General features: G+C 34.8%; 1 protein-coding gene across 19 annotated transcripts in view; it reads left to right on the forward strand.

The window, feature by feature from the left end:
- Positions 1-26,239, forward strand: part of Synj1 (synaptojanin 1) — a 95,770-nt gene that overhangs the window by 48,706 nt on the left and 20,825 nt on the right. For 6 of the 19 annotated variants that reach the window (XM_074072787.1, XM_074072790.1, XM_074072795.1 and 3 more), the window contains exons 11-23: positions 1,271-1,423; positions 3,888-4,044; positions 6,430-6,453; positions 9,385-9,576; positions 11,711-11,795; positions 15,257-15,397; positions 15,650-15,842; positions 16,361-16,519; positions 17,199-17,355; positions 18,205-18,322; positions 18,426-18,641; positions 21,531-21,609; positions 25,764-25,926. In XM_074072787.1, coding sequence (XP_073928888.1) covers positions 1,271-1,423; positions 3,888-4,044; positions 6,430-6,453; positions 9,385-9,576; positions 11,711-11,795; positions 15,257-15,397; positions 15,650-15,842; positions 16,361-16,519; positions 17,199-17,355; positions 18,205-18,322; positions 18,426-18,641; positions 21,531-21,609; positions 25,764-25,926 — 1,837 coding nt within the window. Of the gene's footprint in view, positions 1-1,270; positions 1,424-3,878; positions 4,045-6,429; positions 6,454-9,384; positions 9,577-11,710; positions 11,796-15,256; positions 15,398-15,649; positions 15,843-16,360; positions 16,520-17,198; positions 17,356-18,204; positions 18,323-18,425; positions 18,642-21,530; positions 21,610-25,763; positions 25,927-26,239 lie in introns of all 19 variants that reach the window. The other 13 variants (XM_020165703.2, XM_020165706.2, XM_074072794.1 and 10 more) reach the window with 3 other exon arrangements.

Here is a 26,239-nt window from a genome sequence, read left to right on the forward strand (position 1 = left end):
TCATATGCCTCAGGTCTGTTTCAAGTGGCTGAATACATTTACACAGATTCAACAAAAGCTTATTGAAATATTTGGAACTCTTGGTTAAAAGATAGCAGGTGTTCGTTTCAGGATCTGCCTTAGCTGACTGTCCACTATTGGAAGTTAGATATAAGAATATTCCCTATCCATTTGGTTGGCTTGTTACAAAAATTACTGCTGAGGTATGCATAAGCAAATTAGTAGTAAGGTAAGATCCTTATTGCCTACTCCAGGGAAGAGGGAACACTTTAAATAATAAAAGAGGGCCTGGGGGCTTATTTCTTTTTGTTTTCTATTCTGACAACAACTCTGAGGGCTTAAAAGCATGGATCCAATAGTAAAGCACCTGAGTTCAAACTCCAGTACCACCAAAACAAAACAAAAGAACAGTTCTGTTATGTCTCTAGGTATTAAAATTAATCTATTTAGGATTTTTATGTTGTTTTAGTTTTTGATTCTTCTGTAATTATAGAAAATCACCATATTTAACAGATAAGGAAGTCGTTAAGTAAAAATTCTAGGCATAGAATATGATTGAATTCCAGGTAAGAGAAACAGACTGTATAAGGGTTTGTATGCTCTGATTCTACCAGAGTTCAAGACTAGAATTCATCCAAAGTGAAGATCAGCAACTTTGTTGAGCACTTTATTACCTGAGTTCAGGCAGAATTGTGGTACCCCGAGTGTCTTTGAATCTCGCATGCATTAGCATGTTTTTATACATAAACAGCTCTTACGACTTTATTCAGAGATAGGGCTTATTTTATTTTTATGACAACATAAAAACAGCTCTCCATTTTTCCATAATTGCTTGACCTTCATTACCCAAACTTACAGAACCAAATGCAAAAATTAAACTAATTTGTTTCCATCTATTTAAGTAAACTAGGTAAATATTTTTCTCTGTTCTAATGCATGCTGCTGATTGATTAGATTCTTTAGGTGAGCAATATAAACTAGTCTAAATTATAAGGACAGTTTAAGATGAATTTTATCATATAATTAGAAAGAAGTTCTTATTAATGATACAAGGGAATATTAAATTACTTGTAGTTTTCATTGATGGGGTATTTACTTTAAAAATTGAAATGTTGGGAAATAGCACAGCCCAGGAAACCGGTTAATGTTTTTGGAGTCTAGTCCCACGTTGTCCTAGAACTATAAATTTTCAGTCTGATTCTAATAGTTCTTAAAAGTCTTAATTAATATATTACCCTATTTCTTTAAAGTCCTTATTTTGCTATTTTAGATGCTAGCTAAACAGTTGGAAGCTCTCGGCTTAGCTGAAAAACCTCAGTTGGTGACTCGCTTTCAAGAAGTTTTTCGGTCCATGTGGTCTGTGAACGGTGATTCGATCAGTAAGATATATGCAGGAACTGGAGCTCTTGAAGGGAAGGCTAAGGTAGGTCCAGATCTGTCCTAATATTACTAAAGATTGTCTTTGTCCTTTCTTAAGAAAGCTTTTAAACATGGATATTTAAAGTAAATAAATACCTATTATAGAATTCAGTTTTATTATGCCTTTTTGTCTTCTAATATTTCTTTCAGTAATGGTACTAATGACACTTCCTTAGGCATAAGGGGTGGTTATAGCTGACATAGTTTGTCACTTAGAGATGATCCGCTAATGCAGTGTATATATTGTTTACTTCTCATGCTTTTCTGTTGTGTATCTGTTTTACTTTTTGCATTCTTTATAATAGGATTTTTCTTTACTATAGCTCTGATAAAGTGTACATAATTAGCACATTTGGCTTTCTGTCAGCTGTACTTCACAAAGTGTGTATGTGTGTCTGGATGGAAAAATCGTCAATAATTTTTATAGTACCTACAATGAGCCCAACATTAATTGTTTGGGTTTGTTTTATTTTTGTTTTTTGATTGTTGAGTTTTTATCCTTTCACTTATTTAATCTTGAAAAAGAGGCTATCAAAGTGTACCACAGGGCAGGTGCCAGTGGCTCATGCTTGTAATCCTAATGATATAGAAGGCTGCGATCTGGAGGATCAGGGTCCAGGCTGGCCTGGGCAAACAGTGAGACCCTGTTTCCAAAATAACCAGAGCTTAAGGGCTGGGGGCAGGGCTCAGGGGCAGAGTGCCTGCCTAGCAAGCATGTAGCCCTGACTTCAAACTGCCAAAAAAAATGGAAAAGAAGTAGAAGATATGTCTTAATGTATTTTTGAGTCTCTTCATTTCTTTTTAATTGCTGGTATCTGTGAACTGCCTTCCCCTTTAGTATTTAGCCCTTGTTTTGAAATTTTGGAGCTATAGTTGGGATATTTTTCATTACTTCATTTACTTAAATTACCGTTTAACTTTTTAAGGAATCCTGGCCTCACTTAAATTTATTAACATCCTAAGTTTCTTAAGTTCCCCAAGTTATTTCAGGAATAGAAATGAGAACATTTACCACTTTTTAGTTCTCATTCAGCTGCTCTAATATATCAACTGAAATTCTTAGAGACCATTTGTCATCTCCAAGTTTTCTTTTAATTTCCAGACTTACCTGTTCTTCTGCATCTCATAAAATGCCATCTCTCTACCCAGAGGTATTGGCCTTACCGTAGAGTGCCAAAGGCACTCAGAAGTCAACTCGTTTTGACTTTTACATGTATTTACTTCTAAAATGTGGCCTGCTTTTGAAAATCTAAAGTAGCTAGGTTTTTATTTGTTCCTTTTAAATAAAGAATATAATTCTTGCTATGAAAAGCTGATTCTCCACAACTATTGCTTAAAATACTCTTATATTCTTCTGCCTTTTTGTTTCTGGCATGACTATAGCAATATATGTACAGTGGCTACATATATTTTCAGTAGTCTTTTATCTTTAACATAATATGTAGATGTGAAATCTTTATATATTAAGTATACTAGTCTGAATTGAGCTAAAATCTAACATCTGAACTGCTCTTTCTTTTCCTTTCTCTGGGTTCCTTTTGATTAATTGCCTGGTAATGTGAATGGTGAGTGTTTTTTCAATAATGTCATTTTGTATGTTGTCATATGGTAGGAAATAATGTTTTAATAGTGGGTCAAATATAGTGGCATTCATTTAGTGGCACTTAAGAAAACTGACCTTCTGAGAAGTTTCTAATTACTGTTAACTTTCTAAGGGATAAATATTACATATCACAAGCTAAAGTTATTTCTAAAAATCAAGTATGTTTCTTTTTTTGCAGCCAAAATCTATAAGATCAAGCTAAATCTTCTTTGTGATAGGCCTAACCGAAATATGTATGTTCATTAAAGATTACACCCAATTTTCTCACTGTAGGAATAAATCTCATTTTTATTTATATTTGTGTAAGCCACAAATGACTTAAACATATGAACTAAAGTTTGCACATAGTATTTATGAACTGAAATTATAAATTTCTCTTTAAATTAGGCCTTTAACTTTAGGTTCAGTTTTAATTTTAACTAACATTGGGAGAAATTTCTGTTTTATTTTTTCTTACTATAAAAATAATTTGAAGTTTTTCTATGTGCATATAAGTTCAGTATGTCATCCTTTATTTCCCCTGACTGTCCCCCTATCCTATCTCCTAGTTTAAAAGTTATGATACAGAAAGGATAAGTACATTGCTGTTTATTTCCTTGATACTAAAAAAGTTTAAATACTCACTGCTCCAGATCTCATTGAATGCAGTTTTGGCACTTAGCTTTTCATTTCTTTGTGCACAACTGGTATCCAAAAAAATAAAGGAAACAGGGACATCTTGAGGCCTTGCAATGTGATTATACGTTCCTTTTTTTATACTAACGGCATATAAAAAAAACTAAAAGTTGCAAAATACCTACTAAGTAAAATCAACCATACTTAGAATGAAAGTCCATGCTCTTTTCTTCCTCAACAGGCTGGAAAGTTAAAAGATGGTGCTCGTTCTGTCACCAGAACAATTCAGAACAACTTTTTTGACAGCTCCAAGCAAGAGGCCATTGATGTTTTGCTTCTGGGAAATACTCTAAATAGTGATTTAGCTGACAAAGCTCGGGCACTTTTAACTACTGGAAGCTTGCGTGGTATGCATAATCACTTTGTTTTATTTATAGTCCTTCTAAAAGTACAAAAAAATAAATGTAAACTTATATGTAAATGAATTTTGGATTGTCATTGATTAAAATACTTTTAGAAGGAATTTCTGTACAGGTGATTTTTAAAAATTCTGTGCTCCAAAGAAAGCTTTTCTCTTTAAAAATGTTTTTACTATCAGTGATATTATTTGACCATAAACTAGATACTTTTTTTAATAAGTAATGCATATTTTATAGATTATGATCAAGGGGTTGTTTGTTTACAACTTTATAGAAGGCAGGATTTCATAGAATATTCAGCAAGCACTTAGAGCATTCAATAATCCAGTTATACTAAAAGTGCCTTATTGCAAAAACTATACCTGTATTGGTTATTTTTCTAATCCTCACCCCAAAAGTTTCTGTAATGTGGTCTTAATTTCTGTTATTGTTTGAGTGTTGAATCATAATAACTTAAAATAGTGCTTATTATTGGACACTAACTGCCATTACCAGTTTTAATATTTGACATAACTACATGGCTTTCAAGATAGCTTTTTATTTTTCATTGTATGTCTTTTATTAAAATCAAAAGAATTTGAACTTCTTATGCATATGAACACAAAAAGTAGTATTTTGGGAAAACTCGGCATTCATTGTAAACTTAATAGATTAGACTTCCTTTTTTCCCCCTCCCAGCTTTATTGAGTTGTAATTGGAAAAAATTAGATTTCATTGGTTCCACTTTTTTTCTATTATAATTTTATAGCACTGTAAAAATTTTTTTCTGTTAGCCCCAAACCAAATCTTCCATTGCTCCCTGGAATAAAATTGTTTCTGATCGAGAAATGTCTGCTTCGGTATTACTTGATCAAATAAGTGATCATGGACTCTTTCAGAATTTCACATGGTTCTCTGAAGACAGTTAATTACAGCTAGCTCCTCAGGGATATATGAAAGGCTGGGGTACTGGAACCTCCTCAAACTCAAAGAAAAAAATTAAAAATCTTAGCTAGTACTTGCAACTTCAGGCTTTCTTCCTGGCTTCCAAAAGTGTAAAGGCTGGACTTACTTATGTTTTGCCACCTCTTTCCACCTGTGTGTACTTTGATGTGGAGGCATTAATAAGCAGCAGTTGAAATTAAGTAGTCAAAGGAAAGAAGAGAAGCCAAGAACCTAAGTAACTCACAAACTTGAGCATCAGGGTTTTAGTTTTCCTGCATATTTTATAATATGTAACATGCCTTTAAAAAGTTCAGTCAACTGGACTTGATGGTGCGTGTCTGTAATCTCAGCACCTGGGAAGCTTTGGCAGGAGGATCATGAGTTTGAGGCTGGCTTGGGCTACATAGCAAGGCCCTGTCTCAAAAAAAAAAACAACAACCAACAAAGAAAAGGACAGCCAGTTGTGCTATGGAGACTTTTTGAGACTGGGAGTGTATTCCAACGTGATTGGTTTATTAGGGAATGACTTGAGTATCATGCCAATATTGTATCAGTTTATGGTTGATTTCTCTGGCAAACAACATTAGGTAAATGCAGAAAACTGTACCCGATAGAACCAAGATGGATACAAGTATATAAAATGCTATCTGTCACCTTAGATGTCTCACCTACCCCAGTTCACCATGTGCTATAAACTATACCTGTCCAGTCTGGTATTTAACTTCCCACCAATTTTCCAGTAACCCTTCTGCCATCATTCACAATTGTACCCTTCTGATGCCCATTTCTACTAGCCAGGTTCATATTGTTTTCAAGGTAAAGTGCCTTACTATTGTAGTATTCATCCATTTCACAATTATTAAACATGCATGATACTGTGCTACTGTTTTTATTAAGTTCTTGTCTTCTTTGATGTGTCACTGTTGAAGTTTTTGTGATGACCCAACCCTGTTTTTCCCATAATTCCCATGGCTATGGGAATTTGAATGATTTTGTATAGTGCAGTGATGTTTTTAGAATGCATATGTCTTGAACTGATGGTACGTATCAACTGGTGAGTCTCAGAAAAAATATTAAAAGATATATTTGGGCAGTACCTTCCATATCTTCAGTATTCTTCAGCCTCTTAAGTCTTCATACTTACTCAAATATGTGTGCACACATGCACACCCACAAGAGCTGCTGAAAGAGTTTCAGAAGAAATTTTGATTGTGAAGTGATGTCGCTCAGTCACTGTAGGATTTCCTTAGCTATAGAGGGCCTGTATAAGTTATTGTCACTTATTTATAATATTTGGTGTCCTGTAGCCTTCAGAAAAAAAAATCAAGTCATCAAATTGACTTGAAAAAGTAAGGCCATCTCAGAATGTTTTATCATAACACTCTAGATTTTGACTGTAACTTGTTGTTTTACTAATGACTCTTTCTTTTCTTCTTGATGCATCCATAGTTTCTGAACAGACATTACAGTCAGGTACAGTATAGAAAATTAAATATAAATAAAAGCAACTTTTTCTTTATTTTTTCTGAAGCTGATATTGTACACAAAGAGATATAATTTGAAACTTTCTCACTTTGTCCTAAAAATCCAACAGGGTAAATTTGAGTTTCATTTTAACCTGAGAAATACATTTTGAGTTTGAAAAAATTAAGTATTTCATTTAGAAGGAAATATGCAATGTTCTTTGTCTTCCTGCATTAAAGGCTTAATTCTAATTAAAGATAATTTAGCTAGTTTTAATATCACTCTTATATTTCTTTGAGCAGACATTAGTAGTGTTACACCTTACTCTTAATATGCTATTGGAAAAACCTCAAATGTGATTTTTTGGATTAACTTCAGTATACTATCTGTGCTGTTTATCACTACTCAAGAGTATCTTGCACATGGAGTGTTTGAGAATGCATTGTCTCATTCTCTTACATTGTGTATGACAAATTTTCAATAGCTACAAACCTACACTAAATTATGATCTGAAATCTTTTTAATTATACACAGTGCCAGTATTGCTAACAAAGTCAAGAATTTAGGGTATAAGACAGCTATTACTTTTCTTGATTATTGATTCATGGGACTCTCGTGTCTTCATTTTCTGGGCAAGGTTTGTGGGCCTGCTTTAAAGACGTCTAGACAAATAGAGCAAAGGCAAAACTCTTGACAGAAATGTAGCAGAAAAAAATGACATTTTTTTCTTCTTAAAATTTGGTGTCACTTACAATTGTTTTGCATAGTTACTACTCTGAATCTTTAGTTTTTGGTGGTACTGGGGTTTGAACTTCACACTTGGTAGAGAGGTAGGTGGTCTACCATTTGAGCCACTCCACTAGCCACACTATTCTGTATATTTTGAGAAGATGTTGGTTATTTCACTGTGTTTTTGAATTAGGTAATGAACACCATTTTCTGAAATTATATGGTATTTAGATGTGAACTTCTGTTTTGTGAGCACAGGCTCATTATATCTTCAAGCACTTCAAAGTGCAAACCAGTTAAGAATAAACTAGATTGTATTTTTTACCTTTTTGTTTATTTAAAAGCTGATTAGACTTTATTAATTAAACAACATGGTAAGCTGCTTTTGTTTGCACTGCTTATTATTGTCTTGCAGACTGTCTTAAGCTGTGTAATTAGAACTTGTGTCTTGACATTGAATGGATCATAAAATCTGTTTCCACAGTAGTACAAATGGCAATGACTTTAATTATAAAGACCAGTAATAAGTCATAGTAATAGAGAATGGTTTTTATGTAGGTACATTCAGCTTTCAATTAACCATATGAACAGGCTAGAACAAATCTGCTTTTATTATCACCCAGTCACCTCTACAAGTATTCAAATAGTAAGAAAGTGAGAAGTCTGCACATCTACTCATGGGAGCAGTGGGGAGAATATGGTTAGCATCCAAATCATCAGTTCCTTCAGGGGTCTACAAATCAAAACTGTATTCATTATGCTAAGGTGATAGTTACCTTTTTCATTTCCATATCCTCAGGAGACTCCTGTTTGTGTTATAAAACAATAATACCATATAATATGACAAACGGTGAAAGTACTTTTGATTTCTTTTTTCTCTTACCAAATTAGTTGCCAGTTAAGTACAAATTCTGTTTTTGGTTTGAATTCCCATTAAAGTTGTATCCACTTTTAAATACCGAGAATTTAACCAAATTAATGTGTGATTTAGAAGGGGAAAAGAAAGGTAACAGACCTCCCCCTCCCAAAAAAAAAAAAGGCAGAAGAGAGTCTGATAATTCAAAATGGGTTGAACATTAATTTATTTAGCAGTTATGAAGTAAACACTTATTTGCACCAGGTACTGTTTGTTACTAGCAATAAAGACCAACATTTCTGCTCTCAAAGAGCTTCCATTTCTCGTGAAGGAAGATAATTATGGGATAAGTCAGATTTCAGAGCATTTTGGATTTTGGAATATGCACATTGATTTTACCAGTTCAGAATCTCTATTTGAAAGTCTGGCATTCAGACTGCTTCAAATCCTAAACTTTTTGAGCATCATGTTGGCACTCAAAAATTTTTGGATTTCACATTTTCAGATTTTGGGTTAGAGATACTCAGCCCATATCTAGTTTGTAAATATGATATATGCTATAGAAAAAATAAGAGGGGGGTAGTGGAAGCTAGAGGCAAAGTGCCATTTTAAATAAGGTGGTCAGGGAAGGGTCACTGAAAGAATCTGAAGGGGGTAAGGGAATAGTATAGGCCAGTACAAAGCCTTGTGGTAAGAGCAGGCCTGCTATCTTTTTGAAAAAGCAGGGAGGCCAAGCAGTGAGTGAACAGGGGAGGATAGAAGATGGGGGCAAAAAAATAAGATATGTTATTTAGGGCCCTGTACACCATTTTTAAAGACTTGCCTTCTATTCTGAGTAGTGAGATGTGAAGCATGCATTTTCAGAATCTCATCTTCCATAATACGTATTTTCATCAGAGATCCATTATTCATCAAGCTACCTGTCAGTAGTGGGAATCCTATTTTTGCTTGGGGAGAAATAAAATTTATAGCTTTACCAGCCTCTTAATAAAAGTGGTATGAGAGGTTAGTTGCTATATTCCTTAAAGTGTTCTCAAGTTTTGTTCATTAAAAATAGTGTACTATTTCATTAAGACAGGACTATTTGTTTTGCATGTTTTGCATTACTGTAATTATTTTGTAAGAAGTTTTACATTGGCTATTATTTAATTTCATTGATTTTTTTTTAGTGTGTTGGGTAGTTGCCTCAGGCTGGGCTTTGCACTCAAGGCTGATCTTTCCCTTATGCCTGTGCATGTGGCTTCTTTGTGCTTGGGATGATTATGGTATTTTCCGAGCATCCTCTCGGTTTTGAAAGTCAATTTTTATAAATGGTTTAATGCAACTAAAATCTGTTGTGTCTTGTTTTTGGTTAGCATCTTCAAAAGTATTAAAGAACATGTGTGAGAACTTCTACAAGTATTCAAAGCCCAAGAAAATTCGAGTATGTGTTGGAACCTGGAATGTGAATGGTGGGAAGCAGTTTCGCAGCATAGCTTTTAAGAATCAGACACTCACTGACTGGCTTCTTGATGCACCCAAGTTAGCTGGCATCCAGGAGTTTCAAGGTTGGTTTTTTATAATGTGGGTTTACTTAAAATCCTGACTGTCAGTGCGGCACTTCATTATTTGCATTCATTTATAAAAGAAACTTAGGCTTCTTTTATGAATTTGAAAGCCAACATTTTCATAGATCAAATCTATTAAAATACTACCTTTTTTATTTCTAGCTTTGTTTTCTACTTCATAATGATAAATTAAAAAATCTTTTTCTTTGATAGTTAATTCTCAGGAAATAGGGATCCATATGTAAATATCTTTGAAAGCAGCTACACGTACAAGAAAAACTACTCTGTTTTTATTATTTTTAATGTGCATAAGGACTAGAGATGTGGCCCAAGCAGTAAAGTGCCTGCTTTGCAAATGTGAAGCCCTGAGTTCAAACTCCAGTCCCACAAAAAAAAAATATATATATATATACATGTACATGAACCAAGATTATTTTGTAATTGGCATTGGAATTTTACTTCTCAAGCCTCGTATGTCCCGTTTTTAAGGGTGGGTCATGAGCACTCAGAAAACTTGTGATATTTTTGGCACTTTATAACTTAATGGTCCTGGTTTATCTTTGCAAAAACTTGACTGTTGTTCAATTTAGGTACTTGCCATCAACCTATTAATAACCAGAGTCAAGCATTAGCTGATTTTTATTAGAATCTTGGAATTTAAGACCTTTCTCTTAAAAAATTAACTTTAATTTTTTTATAAATAGTATATAAGGACTAGAGGTGTGGCTCAAGTGATAGAGCACCTGCCAGCATGCCTGAATTCCTGAGTTCAAACCCCTCTACCACCACCACCAAAAAAAAAAAGTATATAATTACCCATATTATATATGAAAGTGATCCATATAAGAAATAATGAAATGCAAATTTCTGGGTTTTTAAGTTATTTTTTAATTAACCACATCTTAATCCCTGTGATTGCCACGATTTTTTTTATTAAAATGTGCCCATTTACTTACATTAATCCAAATGGACTTAATAGAGAAGTAGTAGTAGTGGTAGTGGTAAGAGGAGTAGTAACAGCTAACACTGCAGTTCTAAGTGCTTTACATCTATGCATTTAATCCTTACAGCAGACCTATTACATTGACACCATTACTACAGTTTTATAGATGAGGAATGTGAGACACAGAAAGGAAAATAACCTGCTCATACAGCTAATAGTGGCAACGTTGAGATTTGAACTCAGGTGGTTTGGCTCCAGAGTTTGTGTCATGCTGCATTCTGTGTGTGAACTTGAGCAAGTTACTTAGATTTTCTAAAGCTTCAGTTTTCTGTCTGTAAATAAAAGGGAGGAAGATGTTTATCAAGTGTTTGTGTAATAAATCAACGAGATAATATAGGGCAGGTTTGAGCTTTGCACATGATGACAGTCAATAAATATTTTTTTGTTTCTGAAGGTAGTTCATAGTATTTATAGGCTTATTCTAGCTAATTTTTGAATTATTATTTCTGAATACTTGGGCCCATAAAGTACCCCTGGGGTGCTTATTCTTTTCTTTTTTAGTCCTTGTCAGTTATGAAAGGGCTGATAGCTGAAGACAAGTGATGTGTCTTAACCCCTGCGTCTTTTCTCATTTTCTTGGATTTCTTCCTTCCTGGAAATAGTGAAAAAAAAAAAAAAATCAAACTCAAGGTTTTCAAATTTGAATGTGACAAATGCTTCCCAACTGTTAATCTCCAATTTGAGAGTTTCCCAGTCACTTTATTCTTTGTGCCTTTTCTGAATAATTCTTTCACCTCTCCATTTTTGAGAAGTGGCTTGATTATGTGCTGCCCATGCTGTCCACAGTCCAAACTTTAGCAAGAACTCTTTCAAAATGATTCCTGATTTGGGGACATGTAAGAATAACAATCTTAAATAAGGAAATTTTAAGACATTTTAAAATTAAATTTAGAGTAGTGTTCTCTCACTCATGAGTTTTTAACCTTTAATATGAATTTGATTAATCTCAAAACACAAAAGTGAGCAGCTGGGGTAGTTTCTAATCCCAGCACTTACAAGACTGAGGCAAGCAGATCCAGAGTTCAAGGCCAGCCAAAGACTTGTCTCAAAGAAAAAGATTTCTATAAAATCTTGTTGTACTGGATGTTAACTAAGGCTACATTTAAGAGTATTTTTGATGCTTAATTGTAGATAAAAGGAGTAAGCCAACTGATATATTTGCAATTGGTTTTGAAGAGATGGTGGAGTTGAATGCAGGAAACATTGTGAATGCAAGGTAAGTTAACCCATTAATGGCATTTGGAATTTTTCCTGTTGAGGGGTGAAAGAATAGGTAACCAAGTTATTTTTAAGAAGGATAAATGGAGATGATGTATGGAAAGTTGCCTTTTAAACTGTAAAATAGCAGTTCTCAAACTTTTTGGTCTGAGGTGCTCTCTACATTTAAAAATAGGAGAATCTCTAAGAACTTGATAGTGTTGGCTATATCCCTTGGCATTATATTAAAAATTTATAAGCATATGTTTTAAAATAGTAATGGTAAATCCATTACAATTAGCATAACATTTTTTAAAAATAACATATCCAGAAGAAATTTTCTGAGAAGTGTGGCATTCCCTTAATGTCTGCCTTAAGGCAGCTGGATTCTTACATGTAGTACTTCCACATCATTCTTTTGCAGTTTGTTCTTTTGGCTGAATTATGTGAAGAAAAATCACATAAAAATGTGTTTGGGAAAGGAAATACTTTAATAGCCTTTCCAGATAACTTCTCTGATACTACACCAAAACTCAACAAATGGTGGTGTCTCAAAGGTAGTTACAAAATGAAATCCAAAAACTTGTCAGTGAACTTTGTGTGCTTCTATTTATTCTAAAGTACATTGGTCTTTTACTCATGCATGATTTTGTAACATACTTACGTACTGGTCATTTGGAAAGTTCACTAAATTCACTGAACTATGCTTATCTTCCAAATTTTGACACATCTTATACAATATCAAAGCATCATATTGGTTATTATCATAGCTAATCATATCAGAAAATTCTTTAAATATTGGGAGGCTATAATGTTGGGATCATGGTAGCAGATACAAATTTCCGAACTTTTCAATTTTTGTTTGAAAACTCAAGTTTTATCATTGGAAACAACTTGGTTGTTTTCTTTGAAGAGACAGAACTGGTTGAAAAACAATGTCTGCCAACTAACCTAAGTCTGAATAACCATGGTCTGTCGTTAATTCTTTCAAGAAAAAATTGTATTCCACAAAAAAGCAGTTAGCTCACAACTCCAATTATTAGATGCTCTTTCTTGAGATAACCATACTTCATTGTGTAACAGAAGTCCTTTATGTACATTCCTCATTCATCACACAGAATATTGAAAAGATGTGGCTCAAGGGTTGAGTTAGATAAAAATAGTGTTTACTACTTCATCAAGGACATTTTTATGGGAAATGGCATTTTTTTTATTTGTAGGTCCATGGCAGTGAAGATAGAATGACTACTAGTACCTGATTGAGGCAAAGGCATCAGCACTTTCACATAGTGTTGCTTTTGTACCCTTAGTGCATATGCAGCCAACACAATGAAAAAGGCAAACAGTGTCCTAGTAGTATTGTGAAGATAAGTTTAACTCCATTGGTTTTGGGACTCTCCACGATGAAAACTGCTGTTCTGAACATTACATATATAAATTAAGTGTATGAAACGTAAAGCTGAAGAGTTTTATTTTAACAGACTGTGCTTGCTTTTCTTCTAAATGTGAGCTGTTGCCCATCTTTTGTGACTTTTCGAGAGATTTTCAGAGGAATAATATAAGTTGAAATATTATAGTATAGTTATTGATCTTGCAAGTGACAGTTATTTTCTTAAGTAAAGTGAATAACAGTTCAGTCAGAGAAGTAGAAAAGAAATCTAACTTCATTCAATAGAATGGTGATCATTCATCTATTTAACCAGTATCCATTGATCTTGGTGCTACAGACATACCTTAGGTGAATAAAATGGGCAGAAATCCCTGCCTTCATATACTTTGTATTCTAATGGAAAAAGAGAAATAATGAATAATACCTGAAATAAATAAATTATAGAACATGTTAGAAAAGTGTGAAAAATAGCAGTAAGGGAGATTGGGTCTGTGAAGAAGGAGAAGTGTTGTCACTTTTAAATGTAATGATCAGGGTAGGGCTCATGGAGAAAATGATTTGAGGAGTGACCTGAAGAAAATGATAACGGTTTCATTTTCTTTCCAAAAGCCATATCATAGTGGTAGGAGTATGGTAGGCAGGTACTGTGTGGAGGCAGAATGGCATGGTATTAGATAGATGTGTGTGAGATCATATTCTGTCTTACCACCTAATAAGTTTGTGTGGCTTGGAACAATGAGAAAAAAAAAAACTTTGTTTTACTCTTGATTTGAAGCTCTTAGGTTCAAACTTAATTATTTTGAAAATTATAAAGAAAAAAGGATCAACCAAACATTTATCCTGTTTTTCTTATATGAATTGCATTGCAGAGTACTTGAATAGTAAGTAAAAGTTCTTTCTAGAAGAACTGTGACTTACAACAATTGACTGTGGAATGGTGAAATTACAAAATTAACATTTTGGAACTCCTAGTGAAATAATGGATCTGAGCAGTGATCATCAGTGGATGTAAATCCTAGAATGGGGAACTTCATATGGAATGCATTAGACTCACTGCAGAGATGATGTGCCTTTCACTCTAATGCACTGGGAAGTGCACAGTGCCACCAGGAGATTATTTTTGCCAAAAGAAATACATAAGCCAAATTGAATATGCACCTTAATTAGTTTTCTAAATCAAGCAGTTTAAAGTCAGTATGGGTAGCAGAAGAACAAGTTAACCATAGGAGGATAAGATAACATGAGGACACATCAGCCAAATTCAGACTGTTGAACATCTTACAGGCGAATGACCCAGTTGCTTCAAAAAGAAAGCATTAAAAACAGGGCTTCAGGAGGGCTGAGGGGTTATCAAGATCAGGAGAGATTCTAGAGCCCTAACAAGTGAACACATTGTGTAGGCTATGTTTGGCTCCTGTTTAAAAGAAACAAACCAACTGCAAGAAGACATTTTGGTGATAACTGGAGAAGTTTGAGTATGAACTGTGTGTATTAGATGATATTAAGGAGTTGTTCATAGAATTGTGGCTATATAAAAATAAAAATGTCCTGTTGCATTATAGATACATACTAAAGTATTTACGGGTGAAATGGCATAGGTCTTAGACTTGGTCTAAAATATTTCAGCTTTACAAAAAAAGGGCAGGGGTGACAGAAGAAGAAGAAAAGTCACTGGTAGTTTATTTTTCAAAAAATCAAAATGGTAGTTTTTTTTTTTTTACGATTGTCTCTTTTTTGTGCATATTTAAAATTTTTCATAATTTTTAAAGCATTAATTATAACTCAGAAAAATGGTGTGGGAATTTTATCTGGGGATGCATACTTCTCCACAACCCTAATAAATATCTAAGAAAAAAGTAAAGGGTGAAGCTTGACACCAGTCGAGTATCATTTAATAAGTCAGCTCATACTTTCTTTTACAGAAGTTGTAAATTAGATTTTGAAATATCGTATTCTTTTGCCTAAATTTGGAGTTACCTTTTTAAAGGAAACAAACAAAATCAGCTTGCATAAAGATTTGTGTGTCTTGAGAAAGTTGGATAGATAAATGTATATCTTATAAAGGATTCCCTTTTGAATATTTTCTAAAGCACAACGAATCAGAAGCTCTGGGCTGTGGAGCTTCAGAAGACGATCTCCAGAGACAACAAGTACGTGCTTCTGGCTTCTGAGCAGTTGGTGGGCGTCTGCTTATTTGTTTTTATCAGGCCACAACATGCTCCTTTTATCAGGTCAGTAAACAGGGCACTCTCCTAAAACTACTTCCTACTAGTAAGTAACAAGAATGTTGCTTCAGAGAAACAGGTGTCCATAGTTCTTGTTTTAAAATGTGTTTTTGATTCAAGAGTCACTTAGTTTCATTGTAATATTTTGTCCTCAATTTACCTTTTGACAGGTAGTTATATAATTATGTAACAGATAATTTCCTGTGCTCACAGAATTGTTGAACTGTCAGATTTTCCATTGAGAATTCTATTTTAAAGGGATGTTGCAGTTGACACTGTGAAGACTGGGATGGGAGGTGCCACTGGAAACAAGGGAGCAGTTGCAATCCGCATGCTCTTCCACACCACCAGCCTTTGCTTCGTCTGTAGTCATTTCGCTGCAGGGCAGTCACAAGTCAAAGAAAGAAATGAAGATTTTGTAGAAATAGCACGGAAATTGAGTTTTCCTATGGTGAGTTTCTTCTCATTTTTTTGTGTTCTTTTACAGTACTGGTGGGGTTGGAATTCAGAGCCTCATGCTTGCTAGGAAGGCTCTCTACCAGTTGAGCCACACCCCCAGGTCTTTTTTTTTTTTCAGGTAATGTCTTTTATTTTTCTTGGGCTGCTCTTGTATCATGTAGCTGGAACCACAATGTCCAGCTTATTTTGTTGACATGAGGTCTCACTAGCTTTTTGCCCAGGCTGGCGAAGTAAATCCTCCCTGGTGTGAGCCACCATACCCTGCCCTTACTGTTTGTTCCCAAAGAAACATTGAATTTCATTTTAATTTACCAAAGTTCTGTATTAAGGTTTTTGAAATTTTAAGATTTTAGAAATAAGCAACATTCACCTGTTTCATATGTTGTTAACTGTTGGGTTAAAGAAACCAGGTTTGGGAGAAAGTAAGCATATCTGAGGCAAAGAAATAATATAAAACAGTTTTGAAAAATTGATTGCTTCAATTTAAAAATTTCATCTTATTGCTTCCAGGGAAGGATGCTATTTTCCCATGACTATGTGTTTTGGTGTGGTGATTTCAACTATCGAATTGATCTTCCTAATGAAGAAGTCAAAGAGCTCATAAGACAGCAAAATTGGGATTCTCTTATAGCAGGAGATCAACTTATCAATCAAAAAAATGCTGGACAGGTATATACATTCTTGAGAAGATACTTGCATTGAGAAAAAAAGAGGGGGATTTGTTATGAAACCTGCTTTCCTTAAGCAGTTTTTTAATTTCTTGGGAGCTACTTATAATTAAATATCTATCTGTAAATAAACAGATACAGAATTACTTTTTCTGAAAGGGGGTGGGAGGAGAGAGAGAAAAGAAAGGAAGGAAAGGAGGAAGGGGAAAAGGAAATGGAAATCCATAATTCTTCCCAGGGAGAAAAAAATTTGTGTCTATAAGATGTACTTTCAAATAGGAAGGATAAGGATATACTCTTGGGATGGAGAAAGGCAATAGTTAGAATCTTAGTTTAAGTAGAAGCATTTGGGGGCCACTTGGTATAGTGCCTGGGGATCATCAGACTTGAATTCTTACACATAGGGCACTGTTTAACCTTGTTAGGCATCTTAGGTAATTTTCTAAATCCCATGCAGTTTTAAATGCCCCACGTGGCTAAAAAGCAGGGGGATTTCCTTATTTATGTTTTTATAGTTCGTTTAATTGAAGATCAAACAAGTGATATGAAAAAGGCTACATCTTGAGTGATTTCATCTGAGAATATCCAGCACATAATAGAACTTTAATGAAAGTCTGTCCTAATGAAAACAAATTCTTATGCATTTTGAAATTACTTAACTTCATGTATATTTGTTTTAGATTTTTAGAGGATTTTTAGAAGGGAAAGTAACCTTTGCTCCAACCTATAAATATGACTTGTTTTCTGATGACTATGACACCAGTGAGAAGTGCCGCACCCCTGCGTGGACAGACCGTGTCCTCTGGAGAAGGAGGAAGTGGCCTTTTGATAGATCAGGTTAGAAATGGAGTTCTTTATTTAGATGAATTGTGACAATTTTATGAGGAAAAGGAATGAAATAAATATTAACTAAGAGAGCTGTAAAAAAAAGAGAGAAAGTTCATCTAGAACAGAGTAAATAAAATTTAAATATTATGTTATAAATCTATTTTCTTTTCACTGACATAATTTCATATAAATAAAAGCAAGGAAGACCATGCACAGTGGCTTCAGTCTGTGGTCTTAGCCACTTGGGAGGTAGAGATTGAGAGGATCGTGGTTTGAGGCCAGTCTGGACAAAAAGTTTGAAAGACTCCCGTCTCAACCAGTGGCTGAGCATGATGGGGTATATTTGTAATTTCAGCTGTGCAAGGAAGTACAAATCACAGTTTAGGCCAGCCCAAGCATAAAGCAGAACCTATCTCAAAAATAACCAGAGCAAAAATGGCTGGTGACATGGCTCAGGTTGTAGAGCACCTGCCTACCAAGCAGGAAACCCTGAGTTCAACCCTTAGTAAATGCCAAAAGAAAAAAAAAAATTGTGACGTGTTCAACTGAGTGCTAATTTGGGTTTTTAAAATAACTATAGTAGTTTACATGTAACTGGAACTGTTAATTGTCTATTGAATTATTTGTGGAACACTTTAGTTACAGACCTCTAAATAATCTTAAAAGTAAGGCGACATATTAATTCTTACTAACAGTAAAACCTTTCTAATTTAAATGTATCTAGACTTCCTGCCTATTACCATGTGTATCTGGCCTCAGTCAGCTGAAGCTAATGACAGAAGGAGGCACCTCTTAAGTTCCACATGGTATGTCCTGCTCAAATGGCTTCTCTTGCACTTTCTTTTGTCCTGACTGCAGCTGAAGATTTGGATCTTTTGAATGCTAGTTTTCAAGATGAAAGCAAAATCCTCTACACTTGGACTCCTGGCACTTTGCTGCACTATGGAAGAGCGGAGCTGAAGACCTCTGACCATAGGTTTGAACAGTCTCAGTATTTCTCATGGACTAGAATTGTGTTTGAAATGCACACTTCCCTTTAAAAACTTTTCTAATACATCTATCTTTCTTTATGCCTTAAGGCCTGTTGTTGCCCTGATTGATATAGATATATTTGAAGTTGAAGCCGAAGAGAGGCAAAACATTTATAAGGAAGTAATTGCAGTTCAGGGTCCACCAGATGGTACAGTATTGGTCTCAATCAAAAGTTCTTCACAAGAAAATAATTTTTTCGATGATGCTTTGATTGATGAGCTTCTGCAGCAGTTTGCAAATTTTGGTGAAGTTATACTCATAAGGTGAGTAACATATTACTACCCAAAAGCAGATCCTGATTCATGAACAATAGTTTCTATATTAGAAATCACCTCATGTAGTATTTGAATAGTGTATGAGTACTGCTATTTCTAAACCAAAAAGGAATCATCTATACATGTTATTCAAAGAGCTTAAGTTTTGAAACTGAATTCGCTATGTAGGAAGCTTAAATTGAATAAGGGAACAAGGGAAGACAGAAATACGTGCAAGTTTAAGGATGGCCTTTTTGAGATTCCTATACAGTAGAACATATAACAAAGTTTTATGTTATATGTATATAAAAAACATATAACATATAACAAAGAACATATAAAAAGGAGAGATTAAAGTAAAGTGAGCATACATGGTAGCACACGTCAGGAATTCCATCACTCAGAAGACTGAGGTAGACGGATCTCAAGTTTGAGGCCAGCCTGAGCTGCATAACAAGACCCTGTCTCAAATAAATAAATAAATAACATAAATAAAGTAGAGAAATTTTTCCTCCATCCACGTAACAAATTTTTTTTCTTTTTAAAGTATTTTTTCTTGTTTTTTGTGTTTTTTTCTTCAGTGTAAGAAATTTGATGGTTAAAGTTATTGTCAGTATTTTTAATTTCCAGCTAACAGAGATGTAATGAATAGTCAGGAGTCATCCAGTCCAGTCTTGCTTTCCCTGTTGATTTAACCATTTGGCTTTTGCAGAGGCAGATGCCTCTTTTTCCTTGTTTTAAAGTGTTTTCTTCCATATGTACAGCAATTTTTAGAGACTGAATGGGGTGTGTATGTGTGTGTGTGTGTGTGTAAACCCACAGGGAAAGAAGTACTTTTCTATTAAATTCCTTTTTGTGTTATTCATTTGCTTTTTTAAGATAAGTTTTGTAGACATTTGGTAAACAAATCAGTATGCTAGTATGGAAGAGCAGAGATCTTAAAGACATGACTCCTATTTCAATCTAGTTTGGAAGATCAGCATAATGGTTTTCTCAGATCCTAAACAGCACTGACCACAGAATCAGGATGGTGTGGTTTTTATAAAGTAGAAGTCGTGTCAAATATTTGACAGCAATCTACTCTAAACCTTTAAAAAGAAACAAAACAAAAACTTCTAAAATCTCAAGGTTCTAAGAAGTACACAATGAAATCTTTCAGATTTACAGATGACAGTAAGCTTTGCCAAGTGTAGAAATGCCAGACTACCAGAAGGAAGCATCTTCTAGACTGTGTCAGTGGGCAGCAAAGGAGCAGATAAATGTCTTCATGAGCAAATGTAAAATATTGCACTATCTAGGAATATTCTAGACTAATAAAGAAGGGATCTGTGTCTTTATAACCCAGTGGGTTCTTCCTAGCTCAAAATTGGAGCCAAAGCTTTTCTCAAAATGCTTGTCATCACTAGGGAAAGTATTGGTAAGGAAATAAGGCATTACTCTAAATATCAAATTGTGGGGTGTCTCCATACCTAGAATATTCTGGTTGTTATACCCAATGACAAACCAGGTTAGTTAAAGAAAACCAGACAAAGTAAAGAGAGGACTACTGTAAGCAGTAAGACTAAATTTTCCCCTTTTGGTCTACAACAGGACAGTCATTAGAGTGGCTGAAGTCTATAAATTCCTTTATATTTAAATAAGGGTTTTCCTGGAAATATACATGGGACAAATTTAAATAGTAATATTAATTGAGGGAAATGTCTAGAAGTTATTACCCTAGTGAGTGAAAGCAGAAAGAAAAATAGTTTCTGAAAACACCTAATAAATCCATGAATATAAGATCCAGAATCCCTTATTAAAGTTAAAAATGTATCAGGAGCACTTTGCTGATTAAGGGTAAGTACCAAGAGATTAGCCTTGTCCTAGGACCACAAATGCTTTGGTAACACTATCAAAGAACAGTGGCATTTGGAGCTGGGGAGACTGGTGCAGTCTAAATCCAGACATACAAGGGATTATAACCTTTGGAGAGAGGTTATCCTCCATGGCCAACAATTTGGAAAAGATATTTTCATGGTGTTTAGATAAGAATGATGCTTCAATGTATTTCAAATGTCAACATCCTGAAACTTAACTTCCTGCATGTTCAAGTGATTGTAAAAAATCTGTCTCAGATTCTTGATTTCAACAGGGAAAAGTGCTGGTCCACACTTTTGGTTTTGGCTTTTTCCTCTTAAAATGCATAGTCCATACTTTTGAATACGAGAGAGAGAGAAAGAACCTTTTCTTCGTAAAGAGAGAGTATGTGTGTGTGTCACTGTATTATACGTATTTTCTTCACTTTTGATAGTTCAACTGGCCAAATTGTTTCTGTACATAAGAATGATAGTGTTTTATTCTTTTGTGCACAATAACCTTACTACTTATCGTGACCATCTTCAGAATTTGTTCCGAAGACGTTTGATTTTTTTTCCTTTTTGGAGATTTTTTATTTCCTAAGTATACACTTAAGAGTCATCACAAAGACCATTGAAGAACTCAGAGAGTAAAAAATAATGTCTACAGACAAAGACCCCAACCTAACACTCCTTGGGTCCTGTTGGATTTTGGTTTTTCCTTTTTCACTGGCATTCCCTACCATCTTTCTTGATCAAAGGAAGTGTCTTTCAGGGAAGTCATTGAGACTGAAAATACATAGTACTGGACTGTGGTGGTAGGAGAGTTTGCTCTAGCGCTGGAGTGTACTCTCCTTTGAGGTCACTTTAGACAGGGCCATTTTTCCTAACTGTTTTGTTAGCATGGTGGTTGTTGGGCCCTGGCAGTGGAATGCTATAGAATGATGCCTCCTTCCTGTTCACTTCCTGCCTCTCCCTGTTCAACAGTAACCAGAGGCATTGGATCAGCTAGGTGTGAGGAGTTAATGATGGATTTTCTAAATTGCTTTTCTCTTTTTTAAAGATTCGTAGAAGATAAAATGTGGGTTACATTTTTGGAGGGAAGCTCTGCCTTGAGTGTTCTGAACCTAAATGGTAAAGAGGTAAGGAAGATTTATCGATTCTAAAACATTTTGAAGATTATATAGGCATGCAGAAAGATTATCTAAATGTATTTTCAGATTAGGAAAATAAAAGACCTATGTTCTAGGATTATTTCCTATTTTTATTTAGACCAGTTTTCTAGAGGTACTCTAGTCCCTTAACCATTGATATAAACTAAAAAGCCATATTTATCATTGTTATATTTTATGATGTAAAATGTTTTAAATTTTTAAGCATAGATACTCTGGCTCATCTATTAGTAGAAAAGATTTCTGTCAAGTGATGAAAATGCTTTATTTCATAAGAGAACAAGGAAAGAAGGTTCTCATTCATTATTCCTAGGAACTTGTTTTGGTGGTTTGGTTTATAGTAAGTTATCAAGTTACCTTTTTCAAGCATAGATAAAATAATTCCCATAGATGACAAATCTTTCCCACTGTAGCATTTTAGAAGTTTTTAACTAAATGGAGATATTCTTAACCTGCAACTTGAAATGTCATCCATGGGGGAAATTTACATTGAAGGCCTGAAATAGTTTTACTTCTTTGAAGTGGTGCTATATCCATGATTTTTTTTGAAAGGATGGTCTATCATCCAGACCTAATTTCTCCAACAATGGGCATCTCCTTAAGGATTTTCCTGAGCTTCCTCTTCTGTAACAATTACTTAACTTCCTTGGAGAAAAATATTTGCGTGTGTATATTGCTTTTGAAAACTTGTTTGTTTTCCTGAATGTAGTGCTAGTGTGTTCATGCAAAAGTAAATCAGGAAATACAGAAAAGTATTAAAAAAAAAAAGACTACTCATAATCTACCATTTTTTAATAATTTCTTTTTATTTTCTTATAATTATCTGTAAGTGCGATTGTGTGTGTGTGTGTGTGTGCACAAATGCAAATGACAGCTTGTAAATGCTATTTTCTGACTTCGTCTTTACTTGAAACTGTAATAATCATCTTTCTGTATAAATGAGTATGTCATTTGTAATGGCTATGTTAATTTCATTATGTGGATAAATACATAATTTACCTAACCAAGCTCCTATTAATAGGCATCTAGATTATTTGCAGTTTTAAACTATTTTAGAACCAACATTCAGGGAACCCCTATGTATACCTACAACTTTGTAGGCGTATCCTATTATTCCTTAGAATAAATTCTTAAATACAAAATTGCTATGTCAATAAGTATAGACATTAGATTTTGATTCTTGTTGCCAAATTGATCAAGTTATACTGTACTCAGGATTATCTCTGTGTAACATGCTAATTGATAATTGGACTTATTTTTTACTTTGACCATCTGTTCTAAGATTTTGATTACTAGAAGTAAAGTATTTTTAATTTTTTGTTTGTTGATCACATGTACTTCTGTGACTAGCTGTTCATGTTTTTAGCCTATTTTTGTCTGCTCTTGGCTGTGCTGGGGATTAAATCCACTGCCTGAGCAAGTGCTCTGCCATTGAGTTTTATTTTTGGCCCCAGCCCATTTTCCACTGGGCTGTTCCTCTCTGGAAGTTCCCTTTATGTTAAAGGTATTAATTCCACACTATATTTACTGAGAATGTTTTTCCTAGTTTGTCTTGTAATTCTGTTGCTTTAACTATATAAAAATTACTGAATTTTAATTTAATTCTAGCCTTGGTCTGTAGAGTCCTTCCTCATCCCAAGGTGATGAAAACATTAAAACGCAGCTCTCAATTTGACATCTTTTGACAGCTCTTACTTCTCTTATTTCCCCTTGGAATGTTTCTTTCATCCTTTCTTGATAGTTTACTTTTCCTGGTTTTGTATTTTCCCCCTGCACTCTGTCCCTCACCCTCGCTTTTGGTCACCTGTGCTACACTCTTAGAAAGTACTCACTCCTAGCTCCCTGAAAAGATTTTCAAAATTCTGTGGAAGTTAAAGTTGTGGAAAAGTATAAAATAATTTTTAACTGATCCTTTCGAAAGTGACACAGTGACAAACTTGTAGTTTGCTACCTTTGTTGGCACCGTTACTTGACCCTTAAGTCTTTGAGGGTCAGTAAGAATTCTTGCATTTCGGAGGCAGAGCTGATTAGATGCGTGGCGTAAGCAAGACAAGCCAGAATAATGAACTTCTTGAGTACTTTTCCCTCATCTCCATTTCTTCCTTTTTATTTGGCTCTGACCTCTACCAAGTGGATATTCCTAAACAATGTGAATCTTTTCTGAGGGATGTGGAGGATTAAGTGGGGTTTGAACTCGGGCCTCACGCTTGTCAGGCAAGCGCTTTACTACTTGAGCCACCCTGCCAGGCCAAGGATGTGTGTTAAACAGCCACTATTGTTTCGGTTTTGGTAGTGCTGTGGTTTGGACTCAGGGCTTTGCACTTAAATGGCCATTACTGTGATAATGGCTTAAGAATGATTAATAGTATTCTTTGGTGAATGTAAGAGAACTTTGTTGACTTTATAAAGTAATAAATGACCTCTAAAACATGTCTAAGTTATGAAATTGGTTTGATTTTAATACTTGGATATGATAATCAAGTAAAGGATTAGTAATTCTAAGGATGTAACTTCAAAGCTGAGTTTGGATGCTAAATTACTACCACCACACTGTGGTTCAGGCTAGTGGCTTTCAGCCTCCAAGGAGTTCTAATTTCAAACACTCGGAACCTGGGGAGGTCTGTATGCACAAAGGTGCCAACAGTCAGCACAGCATACTGACCACACACAGTTCATTTGCAAATACAAAAAGGGTCTTGTCTTGTTCCTATCAAGAAGCTCTTCAAACAAGAGAAGTTAAAACTGTGTGAGAGAGCTTATAATGTGTAAAGCAAAATTGTTATATGTATATGGATTTTAAGTGAGAACTTCTTTCTCTTGCACAATCTGTTTATCCTTAACCAAGGAGTCATATGACTATAAGCAGTTTTTTTTTTCTCATTTTTCTTTTATTATTCATATGTGCATACAAGGCTTGGTTCATTTCTCCCCCCCCCGCCCCCACCCCCTCCCTTACCACCCACTCCGCCCCCCCCCCCTCCAATACCCAGCAGAAACTATTTTGCCCTTATTTCTAATTTTGTTGTAGAGAGAGTATAAGCAATAATAGGAAGGAACAAGGGTTTTTGCTGGTTGAGATAAGGATAGCTATACAGGGCATTGACTCACATTGATTTCCTGTGTGTGGGTGTTACCTTCTAGGTTAATTCTTCTTGATCTAACCTTTTCTCTAGTACCTGTTCCCCTTTTCCTATTGGCCTCAGTTGCTTTAAGGTATCTGCTTTAGTTTCTCTGCGTTAAGGGCAACAAATGCTAGCTAGTTTTTTAGGTGTCTTACCTATCCTCACCACTCCCTTGTGTGCTCTCGCTTTTATCATGTGCTCATAGTCCAATCCCCTTGTTGTGTTTGCCCTTGATCTAATGTCCACATATATAAGCAGTTTTTTGAAACTATCTGCAGGACATGGTTGGTGGTTTGATTAAATCATACTTTAGGGATTGAGGGCAAGGGTCAAGTGGTAGAACACCTGCCTAAGTGCAAACCCCAGTACTAAAAAAAAAAAGAAAAAGAAAAAATCGTACTTTAGTCTAAAATCATACTTTATAACAAAGGCAGAGTGCTGGTTTTAAGAATGATGAACTTTGATGGAAGATTTTAAATGGTCTTCAGTTCTCACAATTGTCCTCTGACATTTGAAATGCTAAAACTATAGGTTAGCATCTAACAGCTGACAGTAGAGCAGCTCTCAGGCCCATTAAGCCAAGATATTGAGGACCAAATAAACAGGAAGCAACTGTAGTTGTTTCAGTGTAGGAACAATTAACGTGTGGATCAAAGTCAAAGTATAAAATTATGTAGCAAAGTTGTCTGAGAATGAATTTATATCTGACCAGAAAAAGATAGTGGCTATGTAAAGGAAACTTGAATCTTTGTACAGCCTAGAAAAGGCCTTTATTTAGCTTCACAAACTTTTAAAGGCAGAATGGGAATCCCCTGTATGAGAGAGAAAGAGAGAAAGAATTGGGAACAACCTTCATGCTATTTAAAAATTTAGTATGTGAAAGCATATATTGAGTCTAACTAAATTAACTGTTTTTTACCATTGCATAGAATAACACAGACCCTTTATTCCAGAAGTTTTCATGTTGATGAATTTTTATTTTTATGTCTTTTATTCAATTAGCTATTGAATCGGACTATAACTATTTCTTTAAAAAGTCCAGACTGGATCAAAAATTTGGAAGAAGAAATGAGCTTAGAGAAAATTAGTGTTACGTTGCCTTCGTCAACGAGCTCCACCCTGCTTGGTGAAGATGCGGAGGTTGCAGCAGATTTCGACATGGAAGGTTTGTTTGTTGAGGACACAGCAGTGTAAATTAGGATGTTTTACATAGTATTGTGTTTATGTTGCTTGGCCTTTGTAATGTATTTGCCACTCTGCCATTAAATATTAAGACCTTTGTAAATGTTGGTACATATTCTTATGTGATCATAGCATAAATTGGTATTTTGGGTGTGTTGTTTGGTCTCAATAATTACAGCTAACTAGAAGTTCCAAGTGAGTATTCTAACAGCAGAAATGAGTTCCCAGTAATTACTACAAAAGAGGATATGTTTCACAGTCATTTAGAAAGACTGTGGCTAGGAACAATACATTTG

Source organism: Castor canadensis, chromosome 5, assembly GCF_047511655.1.
Source record: "Castor canadensis chromosome 5, mCasCan1.hap1v2, whole genome shotgun sequence".
Classification (NCBI taxonomy): Eukaryota; Metazoa; Chordata; class Mammalia; order Rodentia; family Castoridae; genus Castor; species Castor canadensis.